This window comes from Schistocerca americana, chromosome 5 (assembly GCF_021461395.2).
Source record: "Schistocerca americana isolate TAMUIC-IGC-003095 chromosome 5, iqSchAmer2.1, whole genome shotgun sequence".
In the NCBI taxonomy this organism is placed as follows: domain Eukaryota; kingdom Metazoa; phylum Arthropoda; class Insecta; order Orthoptera; family Acrididae; genus Schistocerca; species Schistocerca americana.
Genome location: NC_060123.1, coordinates 131,234,757 through 131,253,554, shown reverse-complemented (window position 1 = coordinate 131,253,554; position 18,798 = coordinate 131,234,757). Strand labels below are relative to the sequence as shown.

The window sequence follows — 18,798 nt, the reverse complement described above, 5'->3', positions numbered from 1 at the left end:
CCTGCAAACATGTCCCCCAGTTGCTTGTGTAGAATTTCTTGCTTACCACTATCACCCACAAAAATTCTCAACAAATGGAGTGACTTTCAACATAACTTAAGTTGCTGATCATGTGTTTTCACAGTAGAGGTTTCAGAATACTACAGAACACCCATTTTCTGTCTGAGAATGTGTGACATCAGGTGTCAAGAACGAGCCTAATTCTACCATCAAACATCGTAAAGTGGTCTTTCATGCAGTCAGGCAGCTTGTGTGTGGTCATGCCCACAGAATGTTGCACAGTGGTTGCAGCTATGCTCATTTCACAGGCAACCTCCCTCTGATGGGATCTTAAATGCCTGTGGCAGGACTGGAGTAGTTTGTACATTGAGGATTTATGAGACATATCTTCCAGCTACAATTTTTACAGGGGTATGAGTTACAGGGCAACAGGTTCGAAGCAGCAGATTAATGAGGACAGACAATAAGGACATTGTGAAGGTTAGAAGGCATTCATTATACAAGTCAAAGTAGGGAGTAACAGAACACATTCCCTTTATCATTTATTTGTGAAAATATTACACAGTTAACATCAATTTCACTTCTTCTTCTTCTTTGCTTCCTTGCCTGCCTTGCTTACATCATCTGGATTCTCAGCAGCATCCTTCAGCCGTTTAGCTCTTATACCCACCAAACGAGCATCAGCACGTGCCTGGAACACATGAGATTTGTTCAAGTTTCTCTACTACATGATGGCTATGCATTAAGTCAAAAGCAAAGCATCTGCTGTGTCATTAACATGGTACAATGTTACTAGCACACACGACCACAGGCAAAACAAGACAAAACTATCTTTTAAAATATACGTGTAGTAACAAACCTTGCGCAGAGCAGTAAAGGCAGAGAACTTCTTATCCTCTTCGGTAATAGTCCTTGCTTTAGGTTTCACAGATGGCTGCTTTATTGGCATCACTGTTGTTTTCAGTTGGCTAGCCACCTTCCTCTCCTCCTCCTGTTAAGGAATTAAAACATAAAATAAATTAAAAATTATGCCATTTGCAGATTAATACACAGGTATTCACAACAAAAAATGTTTCTCTAGTATCCCTATTTCCCCCAATATTCTTCTTCTCTGTTAACTGGATTAATACTAACAGACTGAAATAGGATGGAGACCTTCAGGGACACTCCCATTTTCATGTTGAATTTATCTTAAAGGTAAAATCAAATAATAGAAAATCCAGGATGGAATAATGACAATATTATGAAAAGGACAGATTGCTAATCACCATATAGCAGATATTATGAGTCGTGGATAGGCACAACAAACACACACACACACACACACACACACACACACACACAATTTATCAAAATCAATGATTTCACCATACTCTGCAACAGGAACTTCCACATTTTTTCTGCTGTTTGCTATTAATTCAACATTTTGGAATACAAATTACCACAATTTTTTATTATCTTTTTGAATACCCCAAAATTTCTATCACATGGTAGGTATGAATGACCACGTTCAGGAAACTTGGGTAATTACTCAAATCGACCAACTGTATTCAGTCCTATACACAGTCTCACCATTGTGCAATTTCAGTTTTGTCCAGTACGTCCATCTGAAAACTAGATGAGATGATTGTGTCTGGAATGTAGTTTTTAATGTAGTGGTATAGGAAAGTGCACACATCATTCGCACCTTTCCTTCCATCACCCTCATGATAAAGATATACCATTGTGCTGCCATCTTTTAAATTGCAGATATTAAACACATTTACCCATAGTTGCTGCATATAAAATACCTCTTGCACAGGAATTTTTGGTAACGGCAAATTCTGCATATAGTCAAAGGCAATGGCACCTATTTCTTCATTTTGAAGATACTGAGATTTGGCTTCTTTCAGGGACTCCTAAAACTTTCAACTCCTTTGGAGATGAATCTGCTAATCTGCTCCGACTGCAAGTCGGAGTTTCACAGAAATGGGCACTTTTTAATTTCGCATTACGCTCCTCAAAAAGAGAACATACATCTGTGGGCTGCTGAACTAACAATTTTCGCAAAAATACTGCCCTTAGAAGTCATTTCACAACTATGGATACGCAGTACAGTACACCCAGTACAATGTTTTCACATACAATCACAAATCTAAGTACTGAATTTATTTTCCAGCATAATATGAGGACGTCAGAGGAAAAGACTGTAATGTTCATCTATTGTTTTCAGGAATTTTACTTCCTTTCACATTCTGCCCACGTTTATCTTGTGGCAGTTTCCCATTTATTAACATGTAACAGAACACCAGTTTCATTTCATTTCAAAGGATTGGAAACTGAAATGCTTTTTGACACACTTGCACTCTACGTGAGCCACACATTACAAAATACTGAAAACTGGAACAGAGCTTATTTTTTCCATCACCATCTAATTTCCAAGGTGTGCACTTCTTGAAATTATAAGTATCAATAAGGCCCAGTAGGTACAAATCTTGAGCATCTTTGCTTGGAAGGTCATGAAATTTGGGAAGGATATCAATCTTCTCACTGTCAGCAATTATCTCGCAACAGCCTCTCTGGTACCTACAGTCAATACGATTGTTTAACAATCTGTCATTTAATCAGTTTTCTACAATAGATGTTGGAGAAGAATACAGGTACACCAGCATAGCTACTTCGGCATCAGGAAAAGGGTGGAAGTAAAGCTTATTATTGTCAATACTGATGTAGGAATTTGTACCGACCTGCAGTCTTCTCCAGTTTTCATTTCTGCAATGTGTTTCCTACTGTACTTAACTGTTACTGATACCATTACCCCCTTTGATGCTCTTCTTTTTTAGAGCTCACACAGATATTCTGTGAAACACAAATTCCATCATTGCTTTCTAATTCTCTTGGCTGTGATGATTGGTGAGATTTAGTGAATACTGTTAGACCGCAATCTTTATTTGATACCTCCACTACTGTGGTGCAAACAAAATTTTTGTGACACCATAATTAAGCAGTCCATCAAAATAAAGACATCGGGAAACCTTATAAACCGAGATGGTGTCAATAATACCGATGTCTGAAATTATGCTGAAAATAAGGAGACTTAGGATGCCCCAAAAGTGTAAAATTATATTAAAACCATGGCAACGATCTACGAGACCATTTTGAATTGACTAGGTGTCATATCCATGGCTGGTCAATTCGAACGCTATCGAAGGGAGCAGTTTGTCAGTCATTTGCGCTTTTCATGCCATGTATAACACATTAAACTGAACTAGCAGAATAGAAGAACATGTCAATGAGAGTGTTGCAAAATTTTGCTAGGTTGAAACTGTTTCTCGTATATTTTTGTGCATTACATGACTTACTAGTAACACAAAAAACAAGTTCAAATACTATTCTGATGATTTATTGCAGTTTAGAGCAAAGTCAGGTAATAAAAACCTGCAGAAACATTTTGAAAGGGTCCCTAAAATGCCTCCCACATTTCTAGTAGACTAAAACAAATATATTATCCTACTTGTGCACGACATGTCGGATAATACGTAAGATATTCGTTTTAGATTCTACTAGAAATGCAGGAGGCATTTTAGGGATCCTTTCAAAATGTTTCTGCAGGTTTTGATTAACTAACTTTAAACTGCAATAAATCATCAGAACAGTATTTGAACTGGGTTGGGGAAGAGAGAAAATACAGTTGGCAGAAAAATATACTGTTAGCTTGTTTATGTTTATAACGTTGGACAGATACTAAAGTGCAATGTAGAAACAAACAGGAGAAAATAAGAGATAATGTCAAAATTTTTATATCACACGTGTGGGGAAACTACTGACATGAAAACCAGTGGGCAAACCAGTGGGCACTGCTGGACCAAGTACTTGCTGCAGCAGCTGCAACTTTACTTCTCACGATAAATTGGTATATATATGGAACATTATCTTTTCCATGCAATATATACTAAGTTTTCCATAACTAACATTGCAACAGTAAAATTGCCATCAGTATACACTCTATACTACCGCTACCAGCAGAAGCTGAAGAGTACGCCATAGTTTTTCGTGAGTTCTGGCGGTTATTTAAAATTGCAGTTACTATGCATACATCAGTAGCAGAATTTCCAATCACGGCGCTCACTTGTTTCTTACTGTTTTAATTTCTGAATCATGTACACATGGGTATACTTGGGTGAAAGCAAATTGCATTGTGCTAATGTAGTTCGAATAATCAATCGGCATCCTCAACTTTGATGCTGATGTTTACAGACAGGTTGGACACAATTTTGCCTAACTGTGAGCTTCAGTATTCCCTTAAACTCCATGGCTTGGCAATTTTGCAATAGTGCTACATTAAAGTTCATCTTCAGACTATAGCCTGGTTTGATGCAGCACTCTTCTCTGGACTTTTCATTCATATGGGAATTAAGTACAGCAATGCACCTATTTCCATCTACTTTATTTAGCCCTTTAATTTTTTTACCCTCTCCTCTCATTTTACTTTCCCACCAAATTAACTAAGCCTCGAGGCCACAGGATGTCTCCTATTAAACTGTCCCTTCTCACCATATAGTTGCAGTAAAACAGGAAATGAGCATTTGGCATCATTGGCCAGCAGGGTCCCTACGGGGCAGGTCCGGCTGCCTTGGTGCAGGTCTTATTACATTCGACACCACATTGGGCAACCTGCACACCAGATGGGGATGAAATAATGAAGACAACACCCAGTCCCTGAGTGGAGGAAATCCCCAACCCAGCCGGGAATCAAACCCAGGGCGCTTAGGACGGCAGTCTGTCATGCTGACCATTCAGCTATCGGGGTGAACATAGTTGCGGTGATGAGTGGTCAATATGCATATAAACAAGACTAAAATGTCACTAAGCTTTGACAACTATTATATCTGTATTCGCAATGAAGTGCACGAGTTTGAAACACTGTGGAACCCTCACTATTTTAGGTAAAGAATGCTGGTTGAAACCCAAAATTGATAGCAGTGTGATACTTGCGGAAATTTTTTAGGATAGGCTAAAGGCAGATAAAGGTTGTGTATCTTTCACAGTAGACAAGAAACTATCTCACCAAGATAGAAACAAACCGCATGTGATACTGCTTGGGCAAAACTTAGTATCATGGGTGGACATAAAATCATGTTCAATTCTTTTACTGACCACCACTCACCTCCAGATGCAGCAGAAAACTTTACAGAAACCAAAGTTCAAAATATGTTTGACCTAAGAGCAACAAACAGACTTGATATCTGAGGATACCTACATAAAAACTTTATCAGTGGCCATGAGGTAGTTGCAGCAACAATGATTACCAAAATACAAAGGGTAACTAAAAGACATTGGATTTATATTTTCAGTGAACTAGACACAGAAGCTGTAATGATTTATCTTTGTGAGAAACTCTGAGATCTTTAGCTCTTTAGAGGAACATATAGATGAACTGTGGCTCACATCTAGAATAGATGACCACACAGTAAACATATGTACCCAGTACAATAGTTCATGATGGGAGGGACCCCACCACTGTATATGGTCACTGTAAAAAAAAAACTTCTAAAGAAAGACTACTGCATAACAGGTGTAAAACAATATACAGGACTAGAGACATGCCAAAGAAAATATGTTTGGCTCTCAACTGGGTACTGCATGAAGCCTTCAATGAGTACCACAGCAAAATATTACCAAAGGATCTCCCACAAAACCCAAATAAATGATGGTCATACGTAAAGGGTGTTCGTGATCCTGAAATTAGTGTCTTAACACTCAGAGATAACGAGGATTGAAATTGAGGGTAGCAAAATGGAAGCAAAAATGCGTAACTCCATTTTCAGACATTCCCTTAAAAATGAAAATCCCAGGCTTCAGTTTAATTCTCGCACCACTGCACAGAGAAGTAAAATCAGTGACTGGAACTGAGAAGTGGCTGAAATCTAACAAAGCTCCAAAGCCTGATGGAATCCCTATTAGATTCTATACACAGTTTGCAGTGGAGTTAGCCTCAATTAACTACAATCTACCACAGACCCCTCCAACGAAGTAGTAGGAAGAAAGCACAGGTCGCACGGTGGGGCTGGCAGCAGCCCACATACTCAGAGGTGTGTGGGTGCATGTCAGAGTACGGTGCAGAGAGAGAGAGAGAGAGAGAGAGAGAGAGAGAGAGAGAGAGAGAGAGAGAGAGAGCACACACGCGCGCATGTGTGTGCAGTTTCAGATGTGCTAAAGGCGACTGTGTGTTGAAAATGGCTCAAAGAACACATATTGATGACATTATGAGAGGTAGAATACTAGGGCAACAAGAGGCTGGTCAAACACAGCAGGTTGTAGCACGGGCCCTCCGTGTGGCACAAAAGTGTGATATCAAGATTATGGCAACGATACCAGCAGACAGAGAACATGTCCAGGCACTACAGTACGGGACGTCCACAGTGTACAACACCACAAGAAGACTGATATCTCACCATCAGTGCCCTCAGACAGCCACGGAGTACTGCAGGTAGCCTTGCTCGGGACCTTACCGCAGCCACTGGAACAGTTGTCTCCAGACACACAATCTACAGACAATTGAACAGACGTGGTTTACTCGCCCGGAGACCTGCAAGGTGCATTCCACTGACCCCGGGTCACAGGAGGGCCCATAAAGCATGGTGTCGAAAACACAGTACATGGTCATTCGAACAGTGGTCCCAGGGTATGTTCACGGACGAGTCCAGGTATAGTCTGAACAGTGATTTTTGCCGGGTTTTCATCTGGTGTCAACCAGGAACCAGATACCAACTCCTTAAGGGCCTTGAAAGGGACCTGTATGGAAGTCGTGGTTTGATGGTGTGGGGTGGGGTGGGCTTGACTGATGACCTGCAACAGGTCACGTGTATCGGTACGTCATTTTGCACCAGTATGTCCATCTTTTCAGGGTGGCAGTGGATCCCACCTTCATCCTGATGGATGTTAACTCAAGGCCCCACCGAGCTGCCATCATGGAAGAGTACCTTGAAACAGAAGATCAGGCAAATGGAATGGCCTGCCTGTTCTCCAGACCTAAACCCCATCGAGCACATCTGGGACACTCTCTGTCAAAGTATCGCTGCACGTCTTCAAACCCCTGCGACACTTCAGGAGTTCCGACAGGCACTGGTGCAAGAATGGGAGGCTATACACCATCAGCTGCTCAACCACCTGATCCATAGTATTCCAACCCGTTGTGTGGCCTGTGTACGTGTGCATTGTGATCATATTCCATATTGATGTCGGGGTACGTGTGCAGGAAACAGTGGCGTTTTGTAGCATGTGTTTCGGGACGGTTTTCTCAACTTATCACCAATACCGTGGACTTACAGATGTGAGTTGTGTGTGTTCCCTATGCATCTATGCTATTAGCACCAGTTTTGTGTAGTGCCACATTGTGTGGTACCACATTCTGCTATTATCCTTAATTTATGAGCATGAGTGTACAATCTTATGGGGGTCGAGGGAAATCTGACTGGACTGATGATTTTTGAGAAGGATGATGAAGAATGTTATCTTGGATGGAGTGTCAACAAAAGCAGGTGTAGCTTCATGGGTGCCTCAGGATGGTGTGTCGGGGGCTCTTCCTATTCATGTTGTATATAATGACCTTGCACATAATATTAATAGCAACTTCCAACTTACTGCAAATGATGCTGTTATCTATAATGAGACTTCAGAGTGGCAGTAAGATGGAAAATACCCGAGTGTGACAATGCACAGGGAAAGGAACTGGAACTATCACACACGCTTAGTAATAGGTAAAGCATGTAATAGACAAGAGTCACTGGTAGAATAGTAAAAATCTTTCAGTTTACAAAGATTTCTTACGTACCACTTAGGTGATCCAGCCTCTAATGTTGCTGAAGTGTGTGGGACTCGTACCAAACAGGACTAATAGGGGATACTGAATGCATACAGAGAACAGCACATGTTTGACCCATGGGAAAGTGCCACAAAGATAGTGAACTGACAGACAAGTAAGAGGCAAACTATCCCTAGAAAGCCTATTTACGAAGTTCCAAGAAATAGCATTAAATGAAGGCACTAGGAATATATTACAATCCAACATATTGCAAGACAAGCTTACATTAACTACAGTGCATAGAGAAGCATTTAAACATACTTCCCATACTTCATGAATGGAACAGGAAGAAGCTCTAATAGCTTGCAAATTGGGAAGTACCCTCTGACAAGCACTTCACAATAGTTTTCACAGTATGAACATATATACATAATAGCTACATTCATGAAACTCCACTGCAGTCTCAGATAGTGTGGGCACACATTAACATTTTTTAGCCCAGAGTGACATCAGAAAGCTTGATGCTGTCGTCTTGATTATGTCAATACTGAATACCTAATGCCTCAACCAAATTACTCAATCATGATATTATTGCACTTTGCCATTATTAGAACCACACAATGCTACAGTAAACAAATACAATGGTGATGGAGTAAAAATCATTACACTTAAAACTTTCAGCTCAGTTATGCATATATTATCAACCTAAATTAGGCACTACCTCACAATAAGCCAACTGAAGAGCTCTCACTACATACAGTAACACCAATCAGCTTATCCAGAGAGCTGTTATCTACAATCCTTGATTTCCACTAATGACTTCCCATTACTGTATTTACAGGGTGTTTCAAAAATGACCGGTATATTTGAAACGGCAATAAAAACTAAACGAGCAGCAATAGAAATACACCGTTTGTTGCAATATGCTTGGGACAACAGTACATTTTCAGGCAGACAAACTTTCGAAATTACAGTAGTTACAATTGTCAACAACAGATGGCGCTGCGGTCTGGGAAACTCTATAGTACGATATTTTCCACATATCCACCATGCGTAGCAATAATATGGCGTAGTCTCTGAATGAAATTACCCGAAACCTTTGACAACGTGTCTGGCGGAATGGCTTCACATGCAGATGAGATGTACTGCTTCAGCTGTTCAATTGTTTCTGGATTCTGGCAGTACACCTGGTCTTTCAAGTGTACCCACAGAAAGAAGTCACAGGGGTTCATGTCTGGCGAATAGGGAGGCCAATCCACGCCGCCTCCTGTATGTTTCGGATAGCCCAAAGCAATCACACGATCATCGAAATATTCATTCAGGAAATTAAAGACGTCGGCCGTGCGATGTGGCCGGGCACCATCTTGCATAAACCACGAGGTGTTCGCAGTGTCATCTAAGGCAGTTTGTACCGCCACAAATTCACAAAGAATGTCCAGATAGCGTGATGCAGTAATCGTTTTGGATCTGAAAAATAGGCCAATGATTCCTTTGGAAGAAATGGCGGCCCAGACCAGTACTTTCTGAGGATGCAGGGACGATGGGACTGCAACATGGGGCTTTTCGGTTCCCCATATGCGCCAGTTCTGTTTATGACGAAGCCGTCCAGGTAAAAATAAGCTTCGTCAGTAAACCAAATGCTGCCCACATGCATATCGCCGTCATCAATCCTGTGCACTATATCGTTAGCGAATGTCTCTCGTGCAGCTATGGTAGCGGCCCTGAGGGGTTGCCGCGTTTGAATTTTGTATGGATAGAGGTGTAAACTCTGGCGCATGAGATGATACGTGGACATTGGCGTCATTTGGACCGCAGCTGCAACACGGCGAACAGAAACCCGAGGCCGCTGTTGGATCACCTGCTGCGCGTTGCCCTCTGTGGTTGCCGTACGCGGTCGCCCTACCTTTCCAGCACGTTCATCCATCACGTTCCCAGTCCGTTGAAATTTTTCAAACAGATCCTTTATTGTATCGCTTTTCGGTCCTTTGGTTACATTAAACCTCCGTTGAAAACTTCGTCTTCTTGCAACAACACTGTGTTCTAGGCGGTGGAATTCCAACACCAGAAAACTCCTCTGTTCTAAGGAATAAACCATGTTGTCTACAGCACACTTGCACGTTGTGAACAGCACACACTTACAGCAGAAAGACGACGTACAGAATGGCGCACCCACAGACTGCGTTGTCTTCTATATCTTTCACATCACTTGCAGCGCCATCTGTTGTTGAAAATTGTAACTACTGTAATTTCGAAAGTTCGTCTGCCTGAAAATGTACTGTTGTCCCAAGCATATTGCAACAAACGGTGTAATTCTATCGCTGCTCATTTAGTTTTTATTGCCGTTTCAAATATACCGGTCATTTTTGAAACACCCTGTATAATTTGAATTAAGTTATTCCATACAGCTCTTGCCTGTCAAAAATCAATTCAGTACCTCTTGATTAATTATTTGGTCTGTCCATCTAATCTTTCACACTCTTCTGGTATCACCACATCCCAAATTCATCTTCTTGTGTGGTCTGTACAATATATCTTCCACATTTCACGTCTGTATCAGGATACACTCCAGACAGATACTTTCAAAAAATATTTCGAACCAAGGATTCTCAACGAACTCATAAAAACCTTAGAACATTGCCGAAAAAGTCACCTTCTCAGCATCTGAAAACTGAATCCTACTGATCTCCACAAATCAAAATGACCAGGGTGCTCCAAACTCCACAACAGGTAGGGTGACTTGGGGTTAATTTTTAGACAGGCAAATTTGGGGTAATTAACAGACAGCCCTACAGAAATTGAATTTTTGTCAACTTGTTTTCTCATACAGCAGTATTTGCCATGTACTTTTACACACTTTGGACCAAATTTTAATTCCATAGTGTTTATATTTTAAACAGCTTTTCTACAATTTCATTGAACATGTTTCAAATTTTAAAACCAACAGGTGTAACACTGCTATTCCTTCCACATGGGAAAATTTTCAACTTACAACCAACAGAATTGAAGACCTGAGTAACATTTTTATGAAACTGGCACAACTGAAAGGTTCCACATTTAACATAGCCTAGCCATGTAAAAACAAAGCTCTCAACTCTTAACATTAAGTGATTAAACTACGTAAAACAATGCTAAGAGCAGAAAATAACATACCGTGGCTTCACCCTTCCTTAGTCGCTTATTTTCATGAACAGGGAATAGTATGAGTTTAGATCGGTACTCCTTCAGACGTTGAACATTCTGCTGCAAGGATTCCACCGACTTGTTCCTACGACGATGATCAACAGCAATCCCAATCGATCTTGCAAAATTTGCATTGAGTCCAGCACCCTGAAATAGAAAGATGTAACTAAGTAAAGAAACCACAATAGGTAGCACAGCAGTACCAGCTGATAAAATTATACCTTACTGTTTGCTGAAATCTCTCAAACTTGATCATGAGAGCTTTCATAGTGCCACAATGGTTCATGAAAAAAAGTACTTTCACCTCAAAACCATATCACTCTATTCATTCCCAGTGACGCTAACAATCCACAGAACTAAAAATAAACAATTTTCACCAACAGTTGTTAATAATATATACGAAATGTACATATGATCCTATAGTTTAATGGTTTTAAATATTTTCCCATGTAATCACCAGCTCCCCAAAGCTAGCATACATTAATCTCAAACGCCAGCACTACTTACAAGACAAGCTTCAGCAAGAAACAGTACTAAACAGAAAATAGAGACTACCTAAACAGCTGACTACACGAACCAAGTCTTGTAGTCCGCATCGTTCTTGAACGTGTTTTCGGTTAATGAGCATGAGCTACAATTTAACGGCAATACTACTGCTGCAACATAATCCTTCAAAATACCCGCAACCATAGCTACAAAGAAAACTCGCATCTAAATACCTACATCACATGTTCACACATCACGTAACATTACATAAACCACATGGTCATATTACACCTACCTTTATTTCTTCCAATGTGAAACCACGACCCGCACGTAATTTAGTATGATACCTAAACGTTGGACATCGCACAACGGGTCTCAAAGGACCGGCTGCTGGCCTAGGAGCAATAGCCTTTGCCTTCTTAATTCTGTTTTGTCTTCGCCTAATTTTTCTTGCTGGTTGGTTGAACCAAGTTTTCACAAATCGCTGCCAATCCTTATGAAAATGCCCATTAGGGATCATATTATTCCTCTTGGGCGCCATCCTGGCACTGAAAAACAGAGGTTAAGTCTCGTTACAGTGGATTAACAAGTTTTAACACTGGACTTAGCAACATGCTTGTTCTATCTAGAAAGCGATGAAAGAATATACTATATGAAGTATTACTGCACTTAAATATCGTCGAAAAAAACCGATGGCATGCGATACAACTTACCACTAATATTCTCACGTCTTCTCCTCACCACCCTCAGCCGACACGAGGAAAGACCAGTTTGTCAAAGATCTTATAAAAGACTGTGTTAGTATCTTTGGCAGTAGGAAAGTTTTCAAATAATATGTAGTTACTTTATATCCGTTAACCCTGGAAAGGAAATATAATTATAAGCACAAAATATTTCTCTTTATTTTTCAAATCTCTTACGTAGATATGTTGACGAACTTGATAAATTGCGATTTCACCTATGGCTGCCATCAACAGGATCTTTGGCGAACCAGGTGCTTCCTAATAGTTTACAAAACATTAGGGATAAGGGAGTGTTGGGATGAAGCAGTAGCAAATGAAAAGAAGAAATAGACCGAAAGACGCAAGACGCCACAATGTGCCATCACACATATGACAGATGTTTGTAGTACAACATTTAAAATATAACGCTAGGCTGTGTTATTCAAAAACTCGTAAGAAAACAAAACTTCAGGATGGTACCTGTGCCGGCGAGTATTTCGAAAGCTTTTTCAAGTTGTCTTCTCGAGAAACTTTCAAAGTATGGGAAGAACAGCAGGTGTATATCTAGTGGAATTAGGAGATGGGTAAGTGAAAGTATAAAAGAGAGACACCCCGTTTTGAGAATCAGGAGTTACATTATGGATGAATTTAGGAAATTTGTAGTGTTTCCAGCAACGTTTCGAAATTATAGGTCGATAAATTTCGGAGAAATAATCGGCCTCTTGCTGCATCGCAGTTAACTACTTACCCCCCCAGTTGACTTCCAGTTTGAGTTTTTCCCCAAAAATATAGCATTCAACTCTTAACGAGCGACAGATTGAATACAAAATAAGATTTGAACTGTAATGAAGCAATAAAAATAAACGCCAAATTTGATTTCCCAGACATGTTGTTTTAGGATAATGCTTCAGTGTCTGTGTTAGATACTAGTAGGCCAGTGTTTCCACTGATTAAAATAAAATATTCCTCTAAACGTGATGGTCTCCATAAAACAAAGAGAGCACACTTTGTATTGTATGCATGGCAAAATTTTCTTTGCAGAACAAAAATGTGCGTCCCCTGTGGAGCTGTCATTATGAAACATTAGGGCACCAAATACAGATTTCTTTTTCTTTCCATCTTTCAACACCTTTTGTTTGATTACTCCTTGTACTGATTTAGAATCTATAGGTTGTTTTTCGTATATGATCCAGAGGTTACAAGGGAAATGCATCCAGCATCACCAGTTTAATGTCATATTTGTGTAGAGGGTAATCAAACATGTTAACTGGTTCATAAAGTTTTTGTGCTATCTAATCATTTTTTTCTGAGAACTTGCAGAGCAAGCTGGTGTAGCATTAAGACACACCTTTTATTGGGAAATATGCTAGTTCAAATCCCCACAGGACATACATTTCTCAAAACTGCATATGGCAAATGATGGAATCGTTCTCCTTGGCCGTGGAAGAAACCCTCTTCTCTGGCACCTGGTGGGTATCAGGCTCCCTGCCCAGCATCTCTGGGACAAGAAACCTGTTACTTTGAGGACCAGTGCTCTGTGGTCCTCAAGGCTGCTCATTCTCTTTCAATTCCTGTTGCAATTTGCCGTCTTCTCGATTACACCTCCTCTCACCTTCCGAAAGAGAGTATTATGACGACGATGGTGCGTAAGTCTCAGCACAAGGCCCCCCCATCCCCCTCCAACATCCCAGGGGTTGTCAGCCCTCCCTCTCCATCAGGATCTGATCTTACATTCATGGATGTAACCCCATCCTTACTGGTGATGGACACTGACTCTGCACAATGGCTGATTATGGACTAGTTGATGTCCATCAAGCCTCTTGTACTACTCTCCTCCAATGGAACTGTACTGGTTACTATTGTCACCTTCTAGAATTGCAGTCTCTTCTTTGTTTCTACTATGCAGCTTGTCTTATATTGTAGAAATCACATTTTCTGCATACTCAATTGTTGGCCCTTCATGTTTTTAAGCTTTTTGCCAGAACCGGATTGGCCATTGGTGAGTTGCTATTTCTGTCTGTACATTGGTCCACATGGAAATTGTTAGATCCTGGGTTCCTCCTCGTGCTGCACTGGAGCAGTGGTGCTTTGGATCCATTTAGACTCTGTGGTACAGATGAGTGATCTTTATCTTCCCCCAGAGACTAACCCTCCTACCCTTCTTGCCACCCTTCTACAGCTCCCTTCACCCTTTGTTCTCGCTGGGATTATAATGCCCATAGCCCTCTGTGTGGTGGTTCTGTTACCACTGACCAGGGCAGGGTTGTTGAAGACATGCTGGCAGACCTTGATCTTTGCTTCCTCAACACTGGTGCCCCTACTCACTTTAGTGTGGCAAATGACACTTTCTTGTCCACTGATCTTTCCATCTGTAGCCCTTGATTCCTCCCCTCAATTCAATGGGGGGTTCATGACAATTTGTGCAACAGCGATCATTTTGTTATCGTCGTATCTTTTCTCCAGAATCACTCATCTGGACACCTTCCCAGATGTGCTTTAACTAATGTGGATTGAGATGCCTTTTCCTCGGCTGTCATAGTAACTGCTCCTACACACAGTGACGTTGATGAGTTTGTACAGAGTTTGAGCAATGCCATCCTTTCGGTAGCAGCTTTGGCGATTCCTTCTTTCTCAGGTTCTCCCCAGTGGAAGACTGTCCATTAGTGGACCCCTGAAATTGTTGGGGTTATTAAAGACCACCGCAGTGCTCTTCAGTGTTACCACTGGCATCCATCCCTATACCACCTCCTGGTATTTAAATGCCTTTGTCACTGGGCCTACTATCTTCTTAAACATCAGAAACAGATTATTGAGAATGATATGTTGCTGCCATAGGGCTGCACACTCCCTTTTCGAAGGTATGGGCAAAGATCAGGTGCAATTTTGGCCATTGTCCTCCTATAGGTGTCCTGGGCATTTCCCTGAATGGTGTTACCCTCACCAGTGTGAGCTCTATCGCTGAGCATTTTGCCCAGGTCGTAGTGTCTGTTCACTATCCACCTATATTCTGTCTTCTCAAACTCTGTGTGGAATGACTTCCTTTCTAGAATGAGATTTTCACTCTGCAGCGGAGTGTGCGCTGATATGAAACTTCCTGGAAGATCAAAACTGTGTGCCGGACCGAGACTCGAACTCGGGAGCTTTGCCTTTCGCGGGCAAGTGCTCTACCAACTGAGCTACCCGAGCACGACTCACGCCCCGTCCTCACAGCTTTACTTCTGCCAATATCTCATCTCCTACCTTCCAAACTTTACAGAAGCTCTCCTGCGAACCTTGCAGAACTAGCACTCACAGCTTTACTTCTGCCAGTATCTCGTCTCCTACCTTCCAAACTTTACAGAAGCTCTCCTGCGAACCTTGCAGAACTAGCATTCTTTCAGGAGTGCTAGTTCTGCAAGGTTCGCAGGAGAGCTTCTGTAGTTTGGAAGGTAGGAGACGAGATACTGGCAGAAGTAGAGCTGTGAGGACGGGGCATGAGTCGTGCTCGGGTAGCTCAGTTGGTAGAGCACTTGCCCACAAAAGGCAAAGGTCCTGAGTTCGAGTCTTGGTCCGGCACATAGTTTTGATCTACCAGCAAGACTTCTTTTCTGTTTTGTTCCCCCATTCCCCGCTGCATGTGTAGTGAGTGCGAATTCACAAGTGCCCTTGCATTTTGCCCCACCATGCTCCTGGACCAGGCTGGGTGCTCAACCAAATGCTTCAGCACTTATTGGTGGCTAGCCACCATCATATACTTGTCCTTTTTAACCACCTCTGGAGCAAGGGGAATTCCCTTCCCGGTGGCAAGAAAGTATCATTATTACAGTTTTTAAATCATACAAACTGCCTCCTCAACTGAACAGTTATCCTCCAGCCAGTTCAACCAATGTCCTCTGCAAGTTACTTGGTCCAGCCGATTTAGGCTACGGGAGTCTCGAATGTGGCTCGGTATCGCCTTTGATGTTACAGGTTCTGGAACCAATACATTATTGTGGTGTATGACTGGCAACTGGTGCCCTTTGGACTAGCCCTGTGATCGGTTTCCTTGGGGAGGCAGATGTCAACATTGCAGGTTCTGAACCATCAATAGATTATCCTTTATGTCCTATGCATACGCTGCTCCACTTTCCAGATATGGAGATCCACCTCCCACAGTGGTAGCCCACGTCTGTGTTTATGATTGCCATCCACATGTAATTCCTCTTTTCTGAACTACAGCTTTCCACTTTTATCACCTCTTCTATGGGCCTGCTCACATACACCTCCATGGCGCATCCCTTGTCCACAGCTCTGTCTTGACCTATCACAAGTCCAAAAGCCTTATCTCATCGTAAGGCCCTCCGTTACCAACTCTTCCCCGTTCTCAGTGCATTTGGGGGTTTAGAAGTAGTATATACTTATGGCTCAGTGGTTTCCTGTCATGCTGGCTTCACATATATTCATGCAAGATGCAATGAACTCTGCTCCTTGCTGGAGAGTTGCAGTGATTTTACTTTGAAGCTGGTAGCCATCTCTCGTGCTCTTGAGTATATCTGTTCCTGCACTGGTGAGTCCTTCCTCATCAGTAGTGACTCTGTGAGCAGTTTGCAACACTTGACCTCTGTTACCCTCACCATCCCATGGTCCTGACGATCTGGGATTCCCCTCTTGCCCTCGAACAGTGTGGACACACTATACCCTTTGCTTAGATCCTGGGTCATGTTGGGAACCCAGAGAATGAACTCACTGACACACTGGCCAAATTGGCAGATTCGGTCCTTTGATTGGTGTTATGCCATCAGATTCTAAGGATTTGGATTGCAGTGTGGCAGACTATGACCTTGCTGAACAAATTGTGGCCAATTAAGGAGATCAGAGATTTGTGGAGGTCATCCATGCGCGCCTCTCACAAGGACTCCATCGTCCTTTGCCAGCTCTGCATTGGTCATACTAGGCTGACTCTTGGTTATCTCCTTTGTTACAAGGATCTGCACCACTGTCATTGTGGTGCCTGTTTGACGGTGAGATGTGAAGATGAGGCTGCACAGCTAAAGTCAAAAAACTAGATCAGTGGAAATGATAAAGGTGGATTTTTTGTCTTCGGTGATGTGAAGATAGACTTTCAAGAAATGTATCTATGAACTGGAATGTAGAACGCTGTCCGACTCATATTTTAGGGTCTCTTGAAAGCTTCTGAAATTGTCATCAGGTTGTTGATTCTTTACTGCACTATCACTCCTATTGATGTGTAAGAAATTCAAAGTGCTAGAGGCCTTGATGCTCTTGATTGTCCTCCAAATGACACATTTTGTGGGACTGCCCTAATCTAGCTGCCCTGCGACGGACACTCAATCTTCCTGACTATCTAGCACTGCTGTTAGTGGATAATGCCTCAGTAGCTGAGCTTGTTTTACAATTTATTCATGAAAGGGGTTTTTACCAATCTCTCGTAGGGAAGTCACGTCAGCCTTGTTGGCTCTTTGATGGGTTGGCAGGAGACTCTGTTGCTTCCTTCGCCCTGACAAGGCTGTCTCGGTTTGGTGGTCTGTCCCAGACCTTGCCCTACCCACTCTTTTGCTCGTCATCACCCTTCTCGCATGTTCTGTTTGACTTAGTGTTTTTCCACTGCTTCCCTGTGCCTCTCTCATCCTGTCTGTGTCATTCTTTTCTGGGTAGTGTTGGGTGGGGTGTGTCTGGTAAGAGGGCGGGGGGACGGGGGGGGGGGGGACGGAATATATTCCCCATTGCACTTACTGCCTTTGGGGACCTCCAGTTGCTCTCTGGACAATGCACCTTGCCTGCCTTTCTTCCTTTCCCCCCTTTCTCTTGGTTATGTTGACATTTGGTAGATGTTGATGTTTTCTTTGCATGGCTTTTGCACACTAGGTCCTTCTTAGGTATGTTGCTTTGTTGAATTGCCTGCTCCAGGTAGGATGGACTGATTACCTTGTAGTTGGGTTCTTTTAGTTATTAAACCAACCAATATCATGACTCCTCAAGGGGGACCAAAATAATTTGTACCCTGAAGCCAGTGAAAGATCAGGTACACATTGCGGTGTAACCCTAATTATTTGTGTGGGTAGAATCGTTAAAGAGGATGCTCACCAGCCACTTAAAGGTGTCTTATGCAATTTATGAAGCATCTCACTCCTCTGGAGTGTAGTTTCAAGTGGTAGCAACCCACCACCAATAGCCTGATTCTCTTGAAAGGATCAGTAGCAAAGGCATTGCTCTGCGCCTTATTTAAATAGTGTTTGATTTTCTTCTAAAAGTAAATTATCATGAAGATTATATTCAAAATATTAAAATGATATATTTGATATGAATGGAAGACAGAGTTGAGAATTTGCAGTTGTACATTTGCTTATTCTATTTTACACTGTATTTGTGTTTCATGTTGCAGTATTTGTGTTTTGTAATCACATTTATCTCAATTTGTTAGGTAAGGGCACTAATAATTGTATTGTCTAGGGCTCTAAATTATCATTCTCTATGATGAAAAGGCTTATATGTCATCTGCTGAAGGTGTATAACCTAATTGACTAAGTGATTCTGTAGTTGCTTCCTCCCTGTATTGCAGTGTGAGCTACTTCAGGTGATTGATATCAAGTTATAGTTATTGTGTCCTTCAAACAAGAGCTGTTACACTTTTTCTCTGCAGTTATCATC

General features: G+C 41.8%; 2 protein-coding genes across 2 annotated transcripts in view; one reads left to right on the top strand and one right to left on the bottom strand.

Annotated features, from left to right (window-relative positions):
* Positions 1-517: 517 nt before the first annotated feature.
* On the bottom strand, positions 518-12,309 carry LOC124615511 (60S ribosomal protein L13). Its single transcript, XM_047143470.1, has 5 exons — positions 12,163-12,309; positions 11,745-11,997; positions 10,934-11,110; positions 860-991; positions 518-691 (listed from the first exon to the last, which is right to left on the bottom strand). Exons 2-5 carry the CDS (start codon positions 11,988-11,990, stop codon positions 578-580), a joined length of 669 nt encoding a protein of 222 aa, XP_046999426.1. The 5' UTR covers positions 11,991-11,997; positions 12,163-12,309; the 3' UTR covers positions 518-577.
* A 134-nt stretch (positions 12,310-12,443) lies between these two features.
* The window catches only part of LOC124616787 (probable leucine--tRNA ligase, mitochondrial), a 130,974-nt gene continuing 124,619 nt past the window's right edge, over positions 12,444-18,798 (top strand). Inside the window, exon 1 of the mRNA XM_047145202.1 lies at positions 12,444-12,755. Coding sequence (XP_047001158.1) covers positions 12,645-12,755 — 111 coding nt within the window. The 5' untranslated portion in view covers positions 12,444-12,644. The remainder of the gene's footprint in view (positions 12,756-18,798) is intronic.

What these genes read in the sequence shown, in the direction of transcription:
- LOC124615511 (XM_047143470.1), bottom strand. Translation starts at nt 11,990, where the DNA reads ATGGCGCCCAAGAGGAATAATATGATCCCTAATGGGCATTTTCATAAG. An exon ending in TCACATTGGAAGAAATAAAG is followed by an intron (nt 11,111 to 11,744) that starts GTAGGTGTAATA and finishes TTTCTATTTCAG; the next exon opens with GGTGCTGGACTCAATGCAAA. An exon ending in CCTTTACTGCTCTGCGCAAG is followed by an intron (nt 692 to 859) that starts GTTTGTTACTAC and finishes CATGTGTTCCAG; the next exon opens with GCACGTGCTGATGCTCGTTT.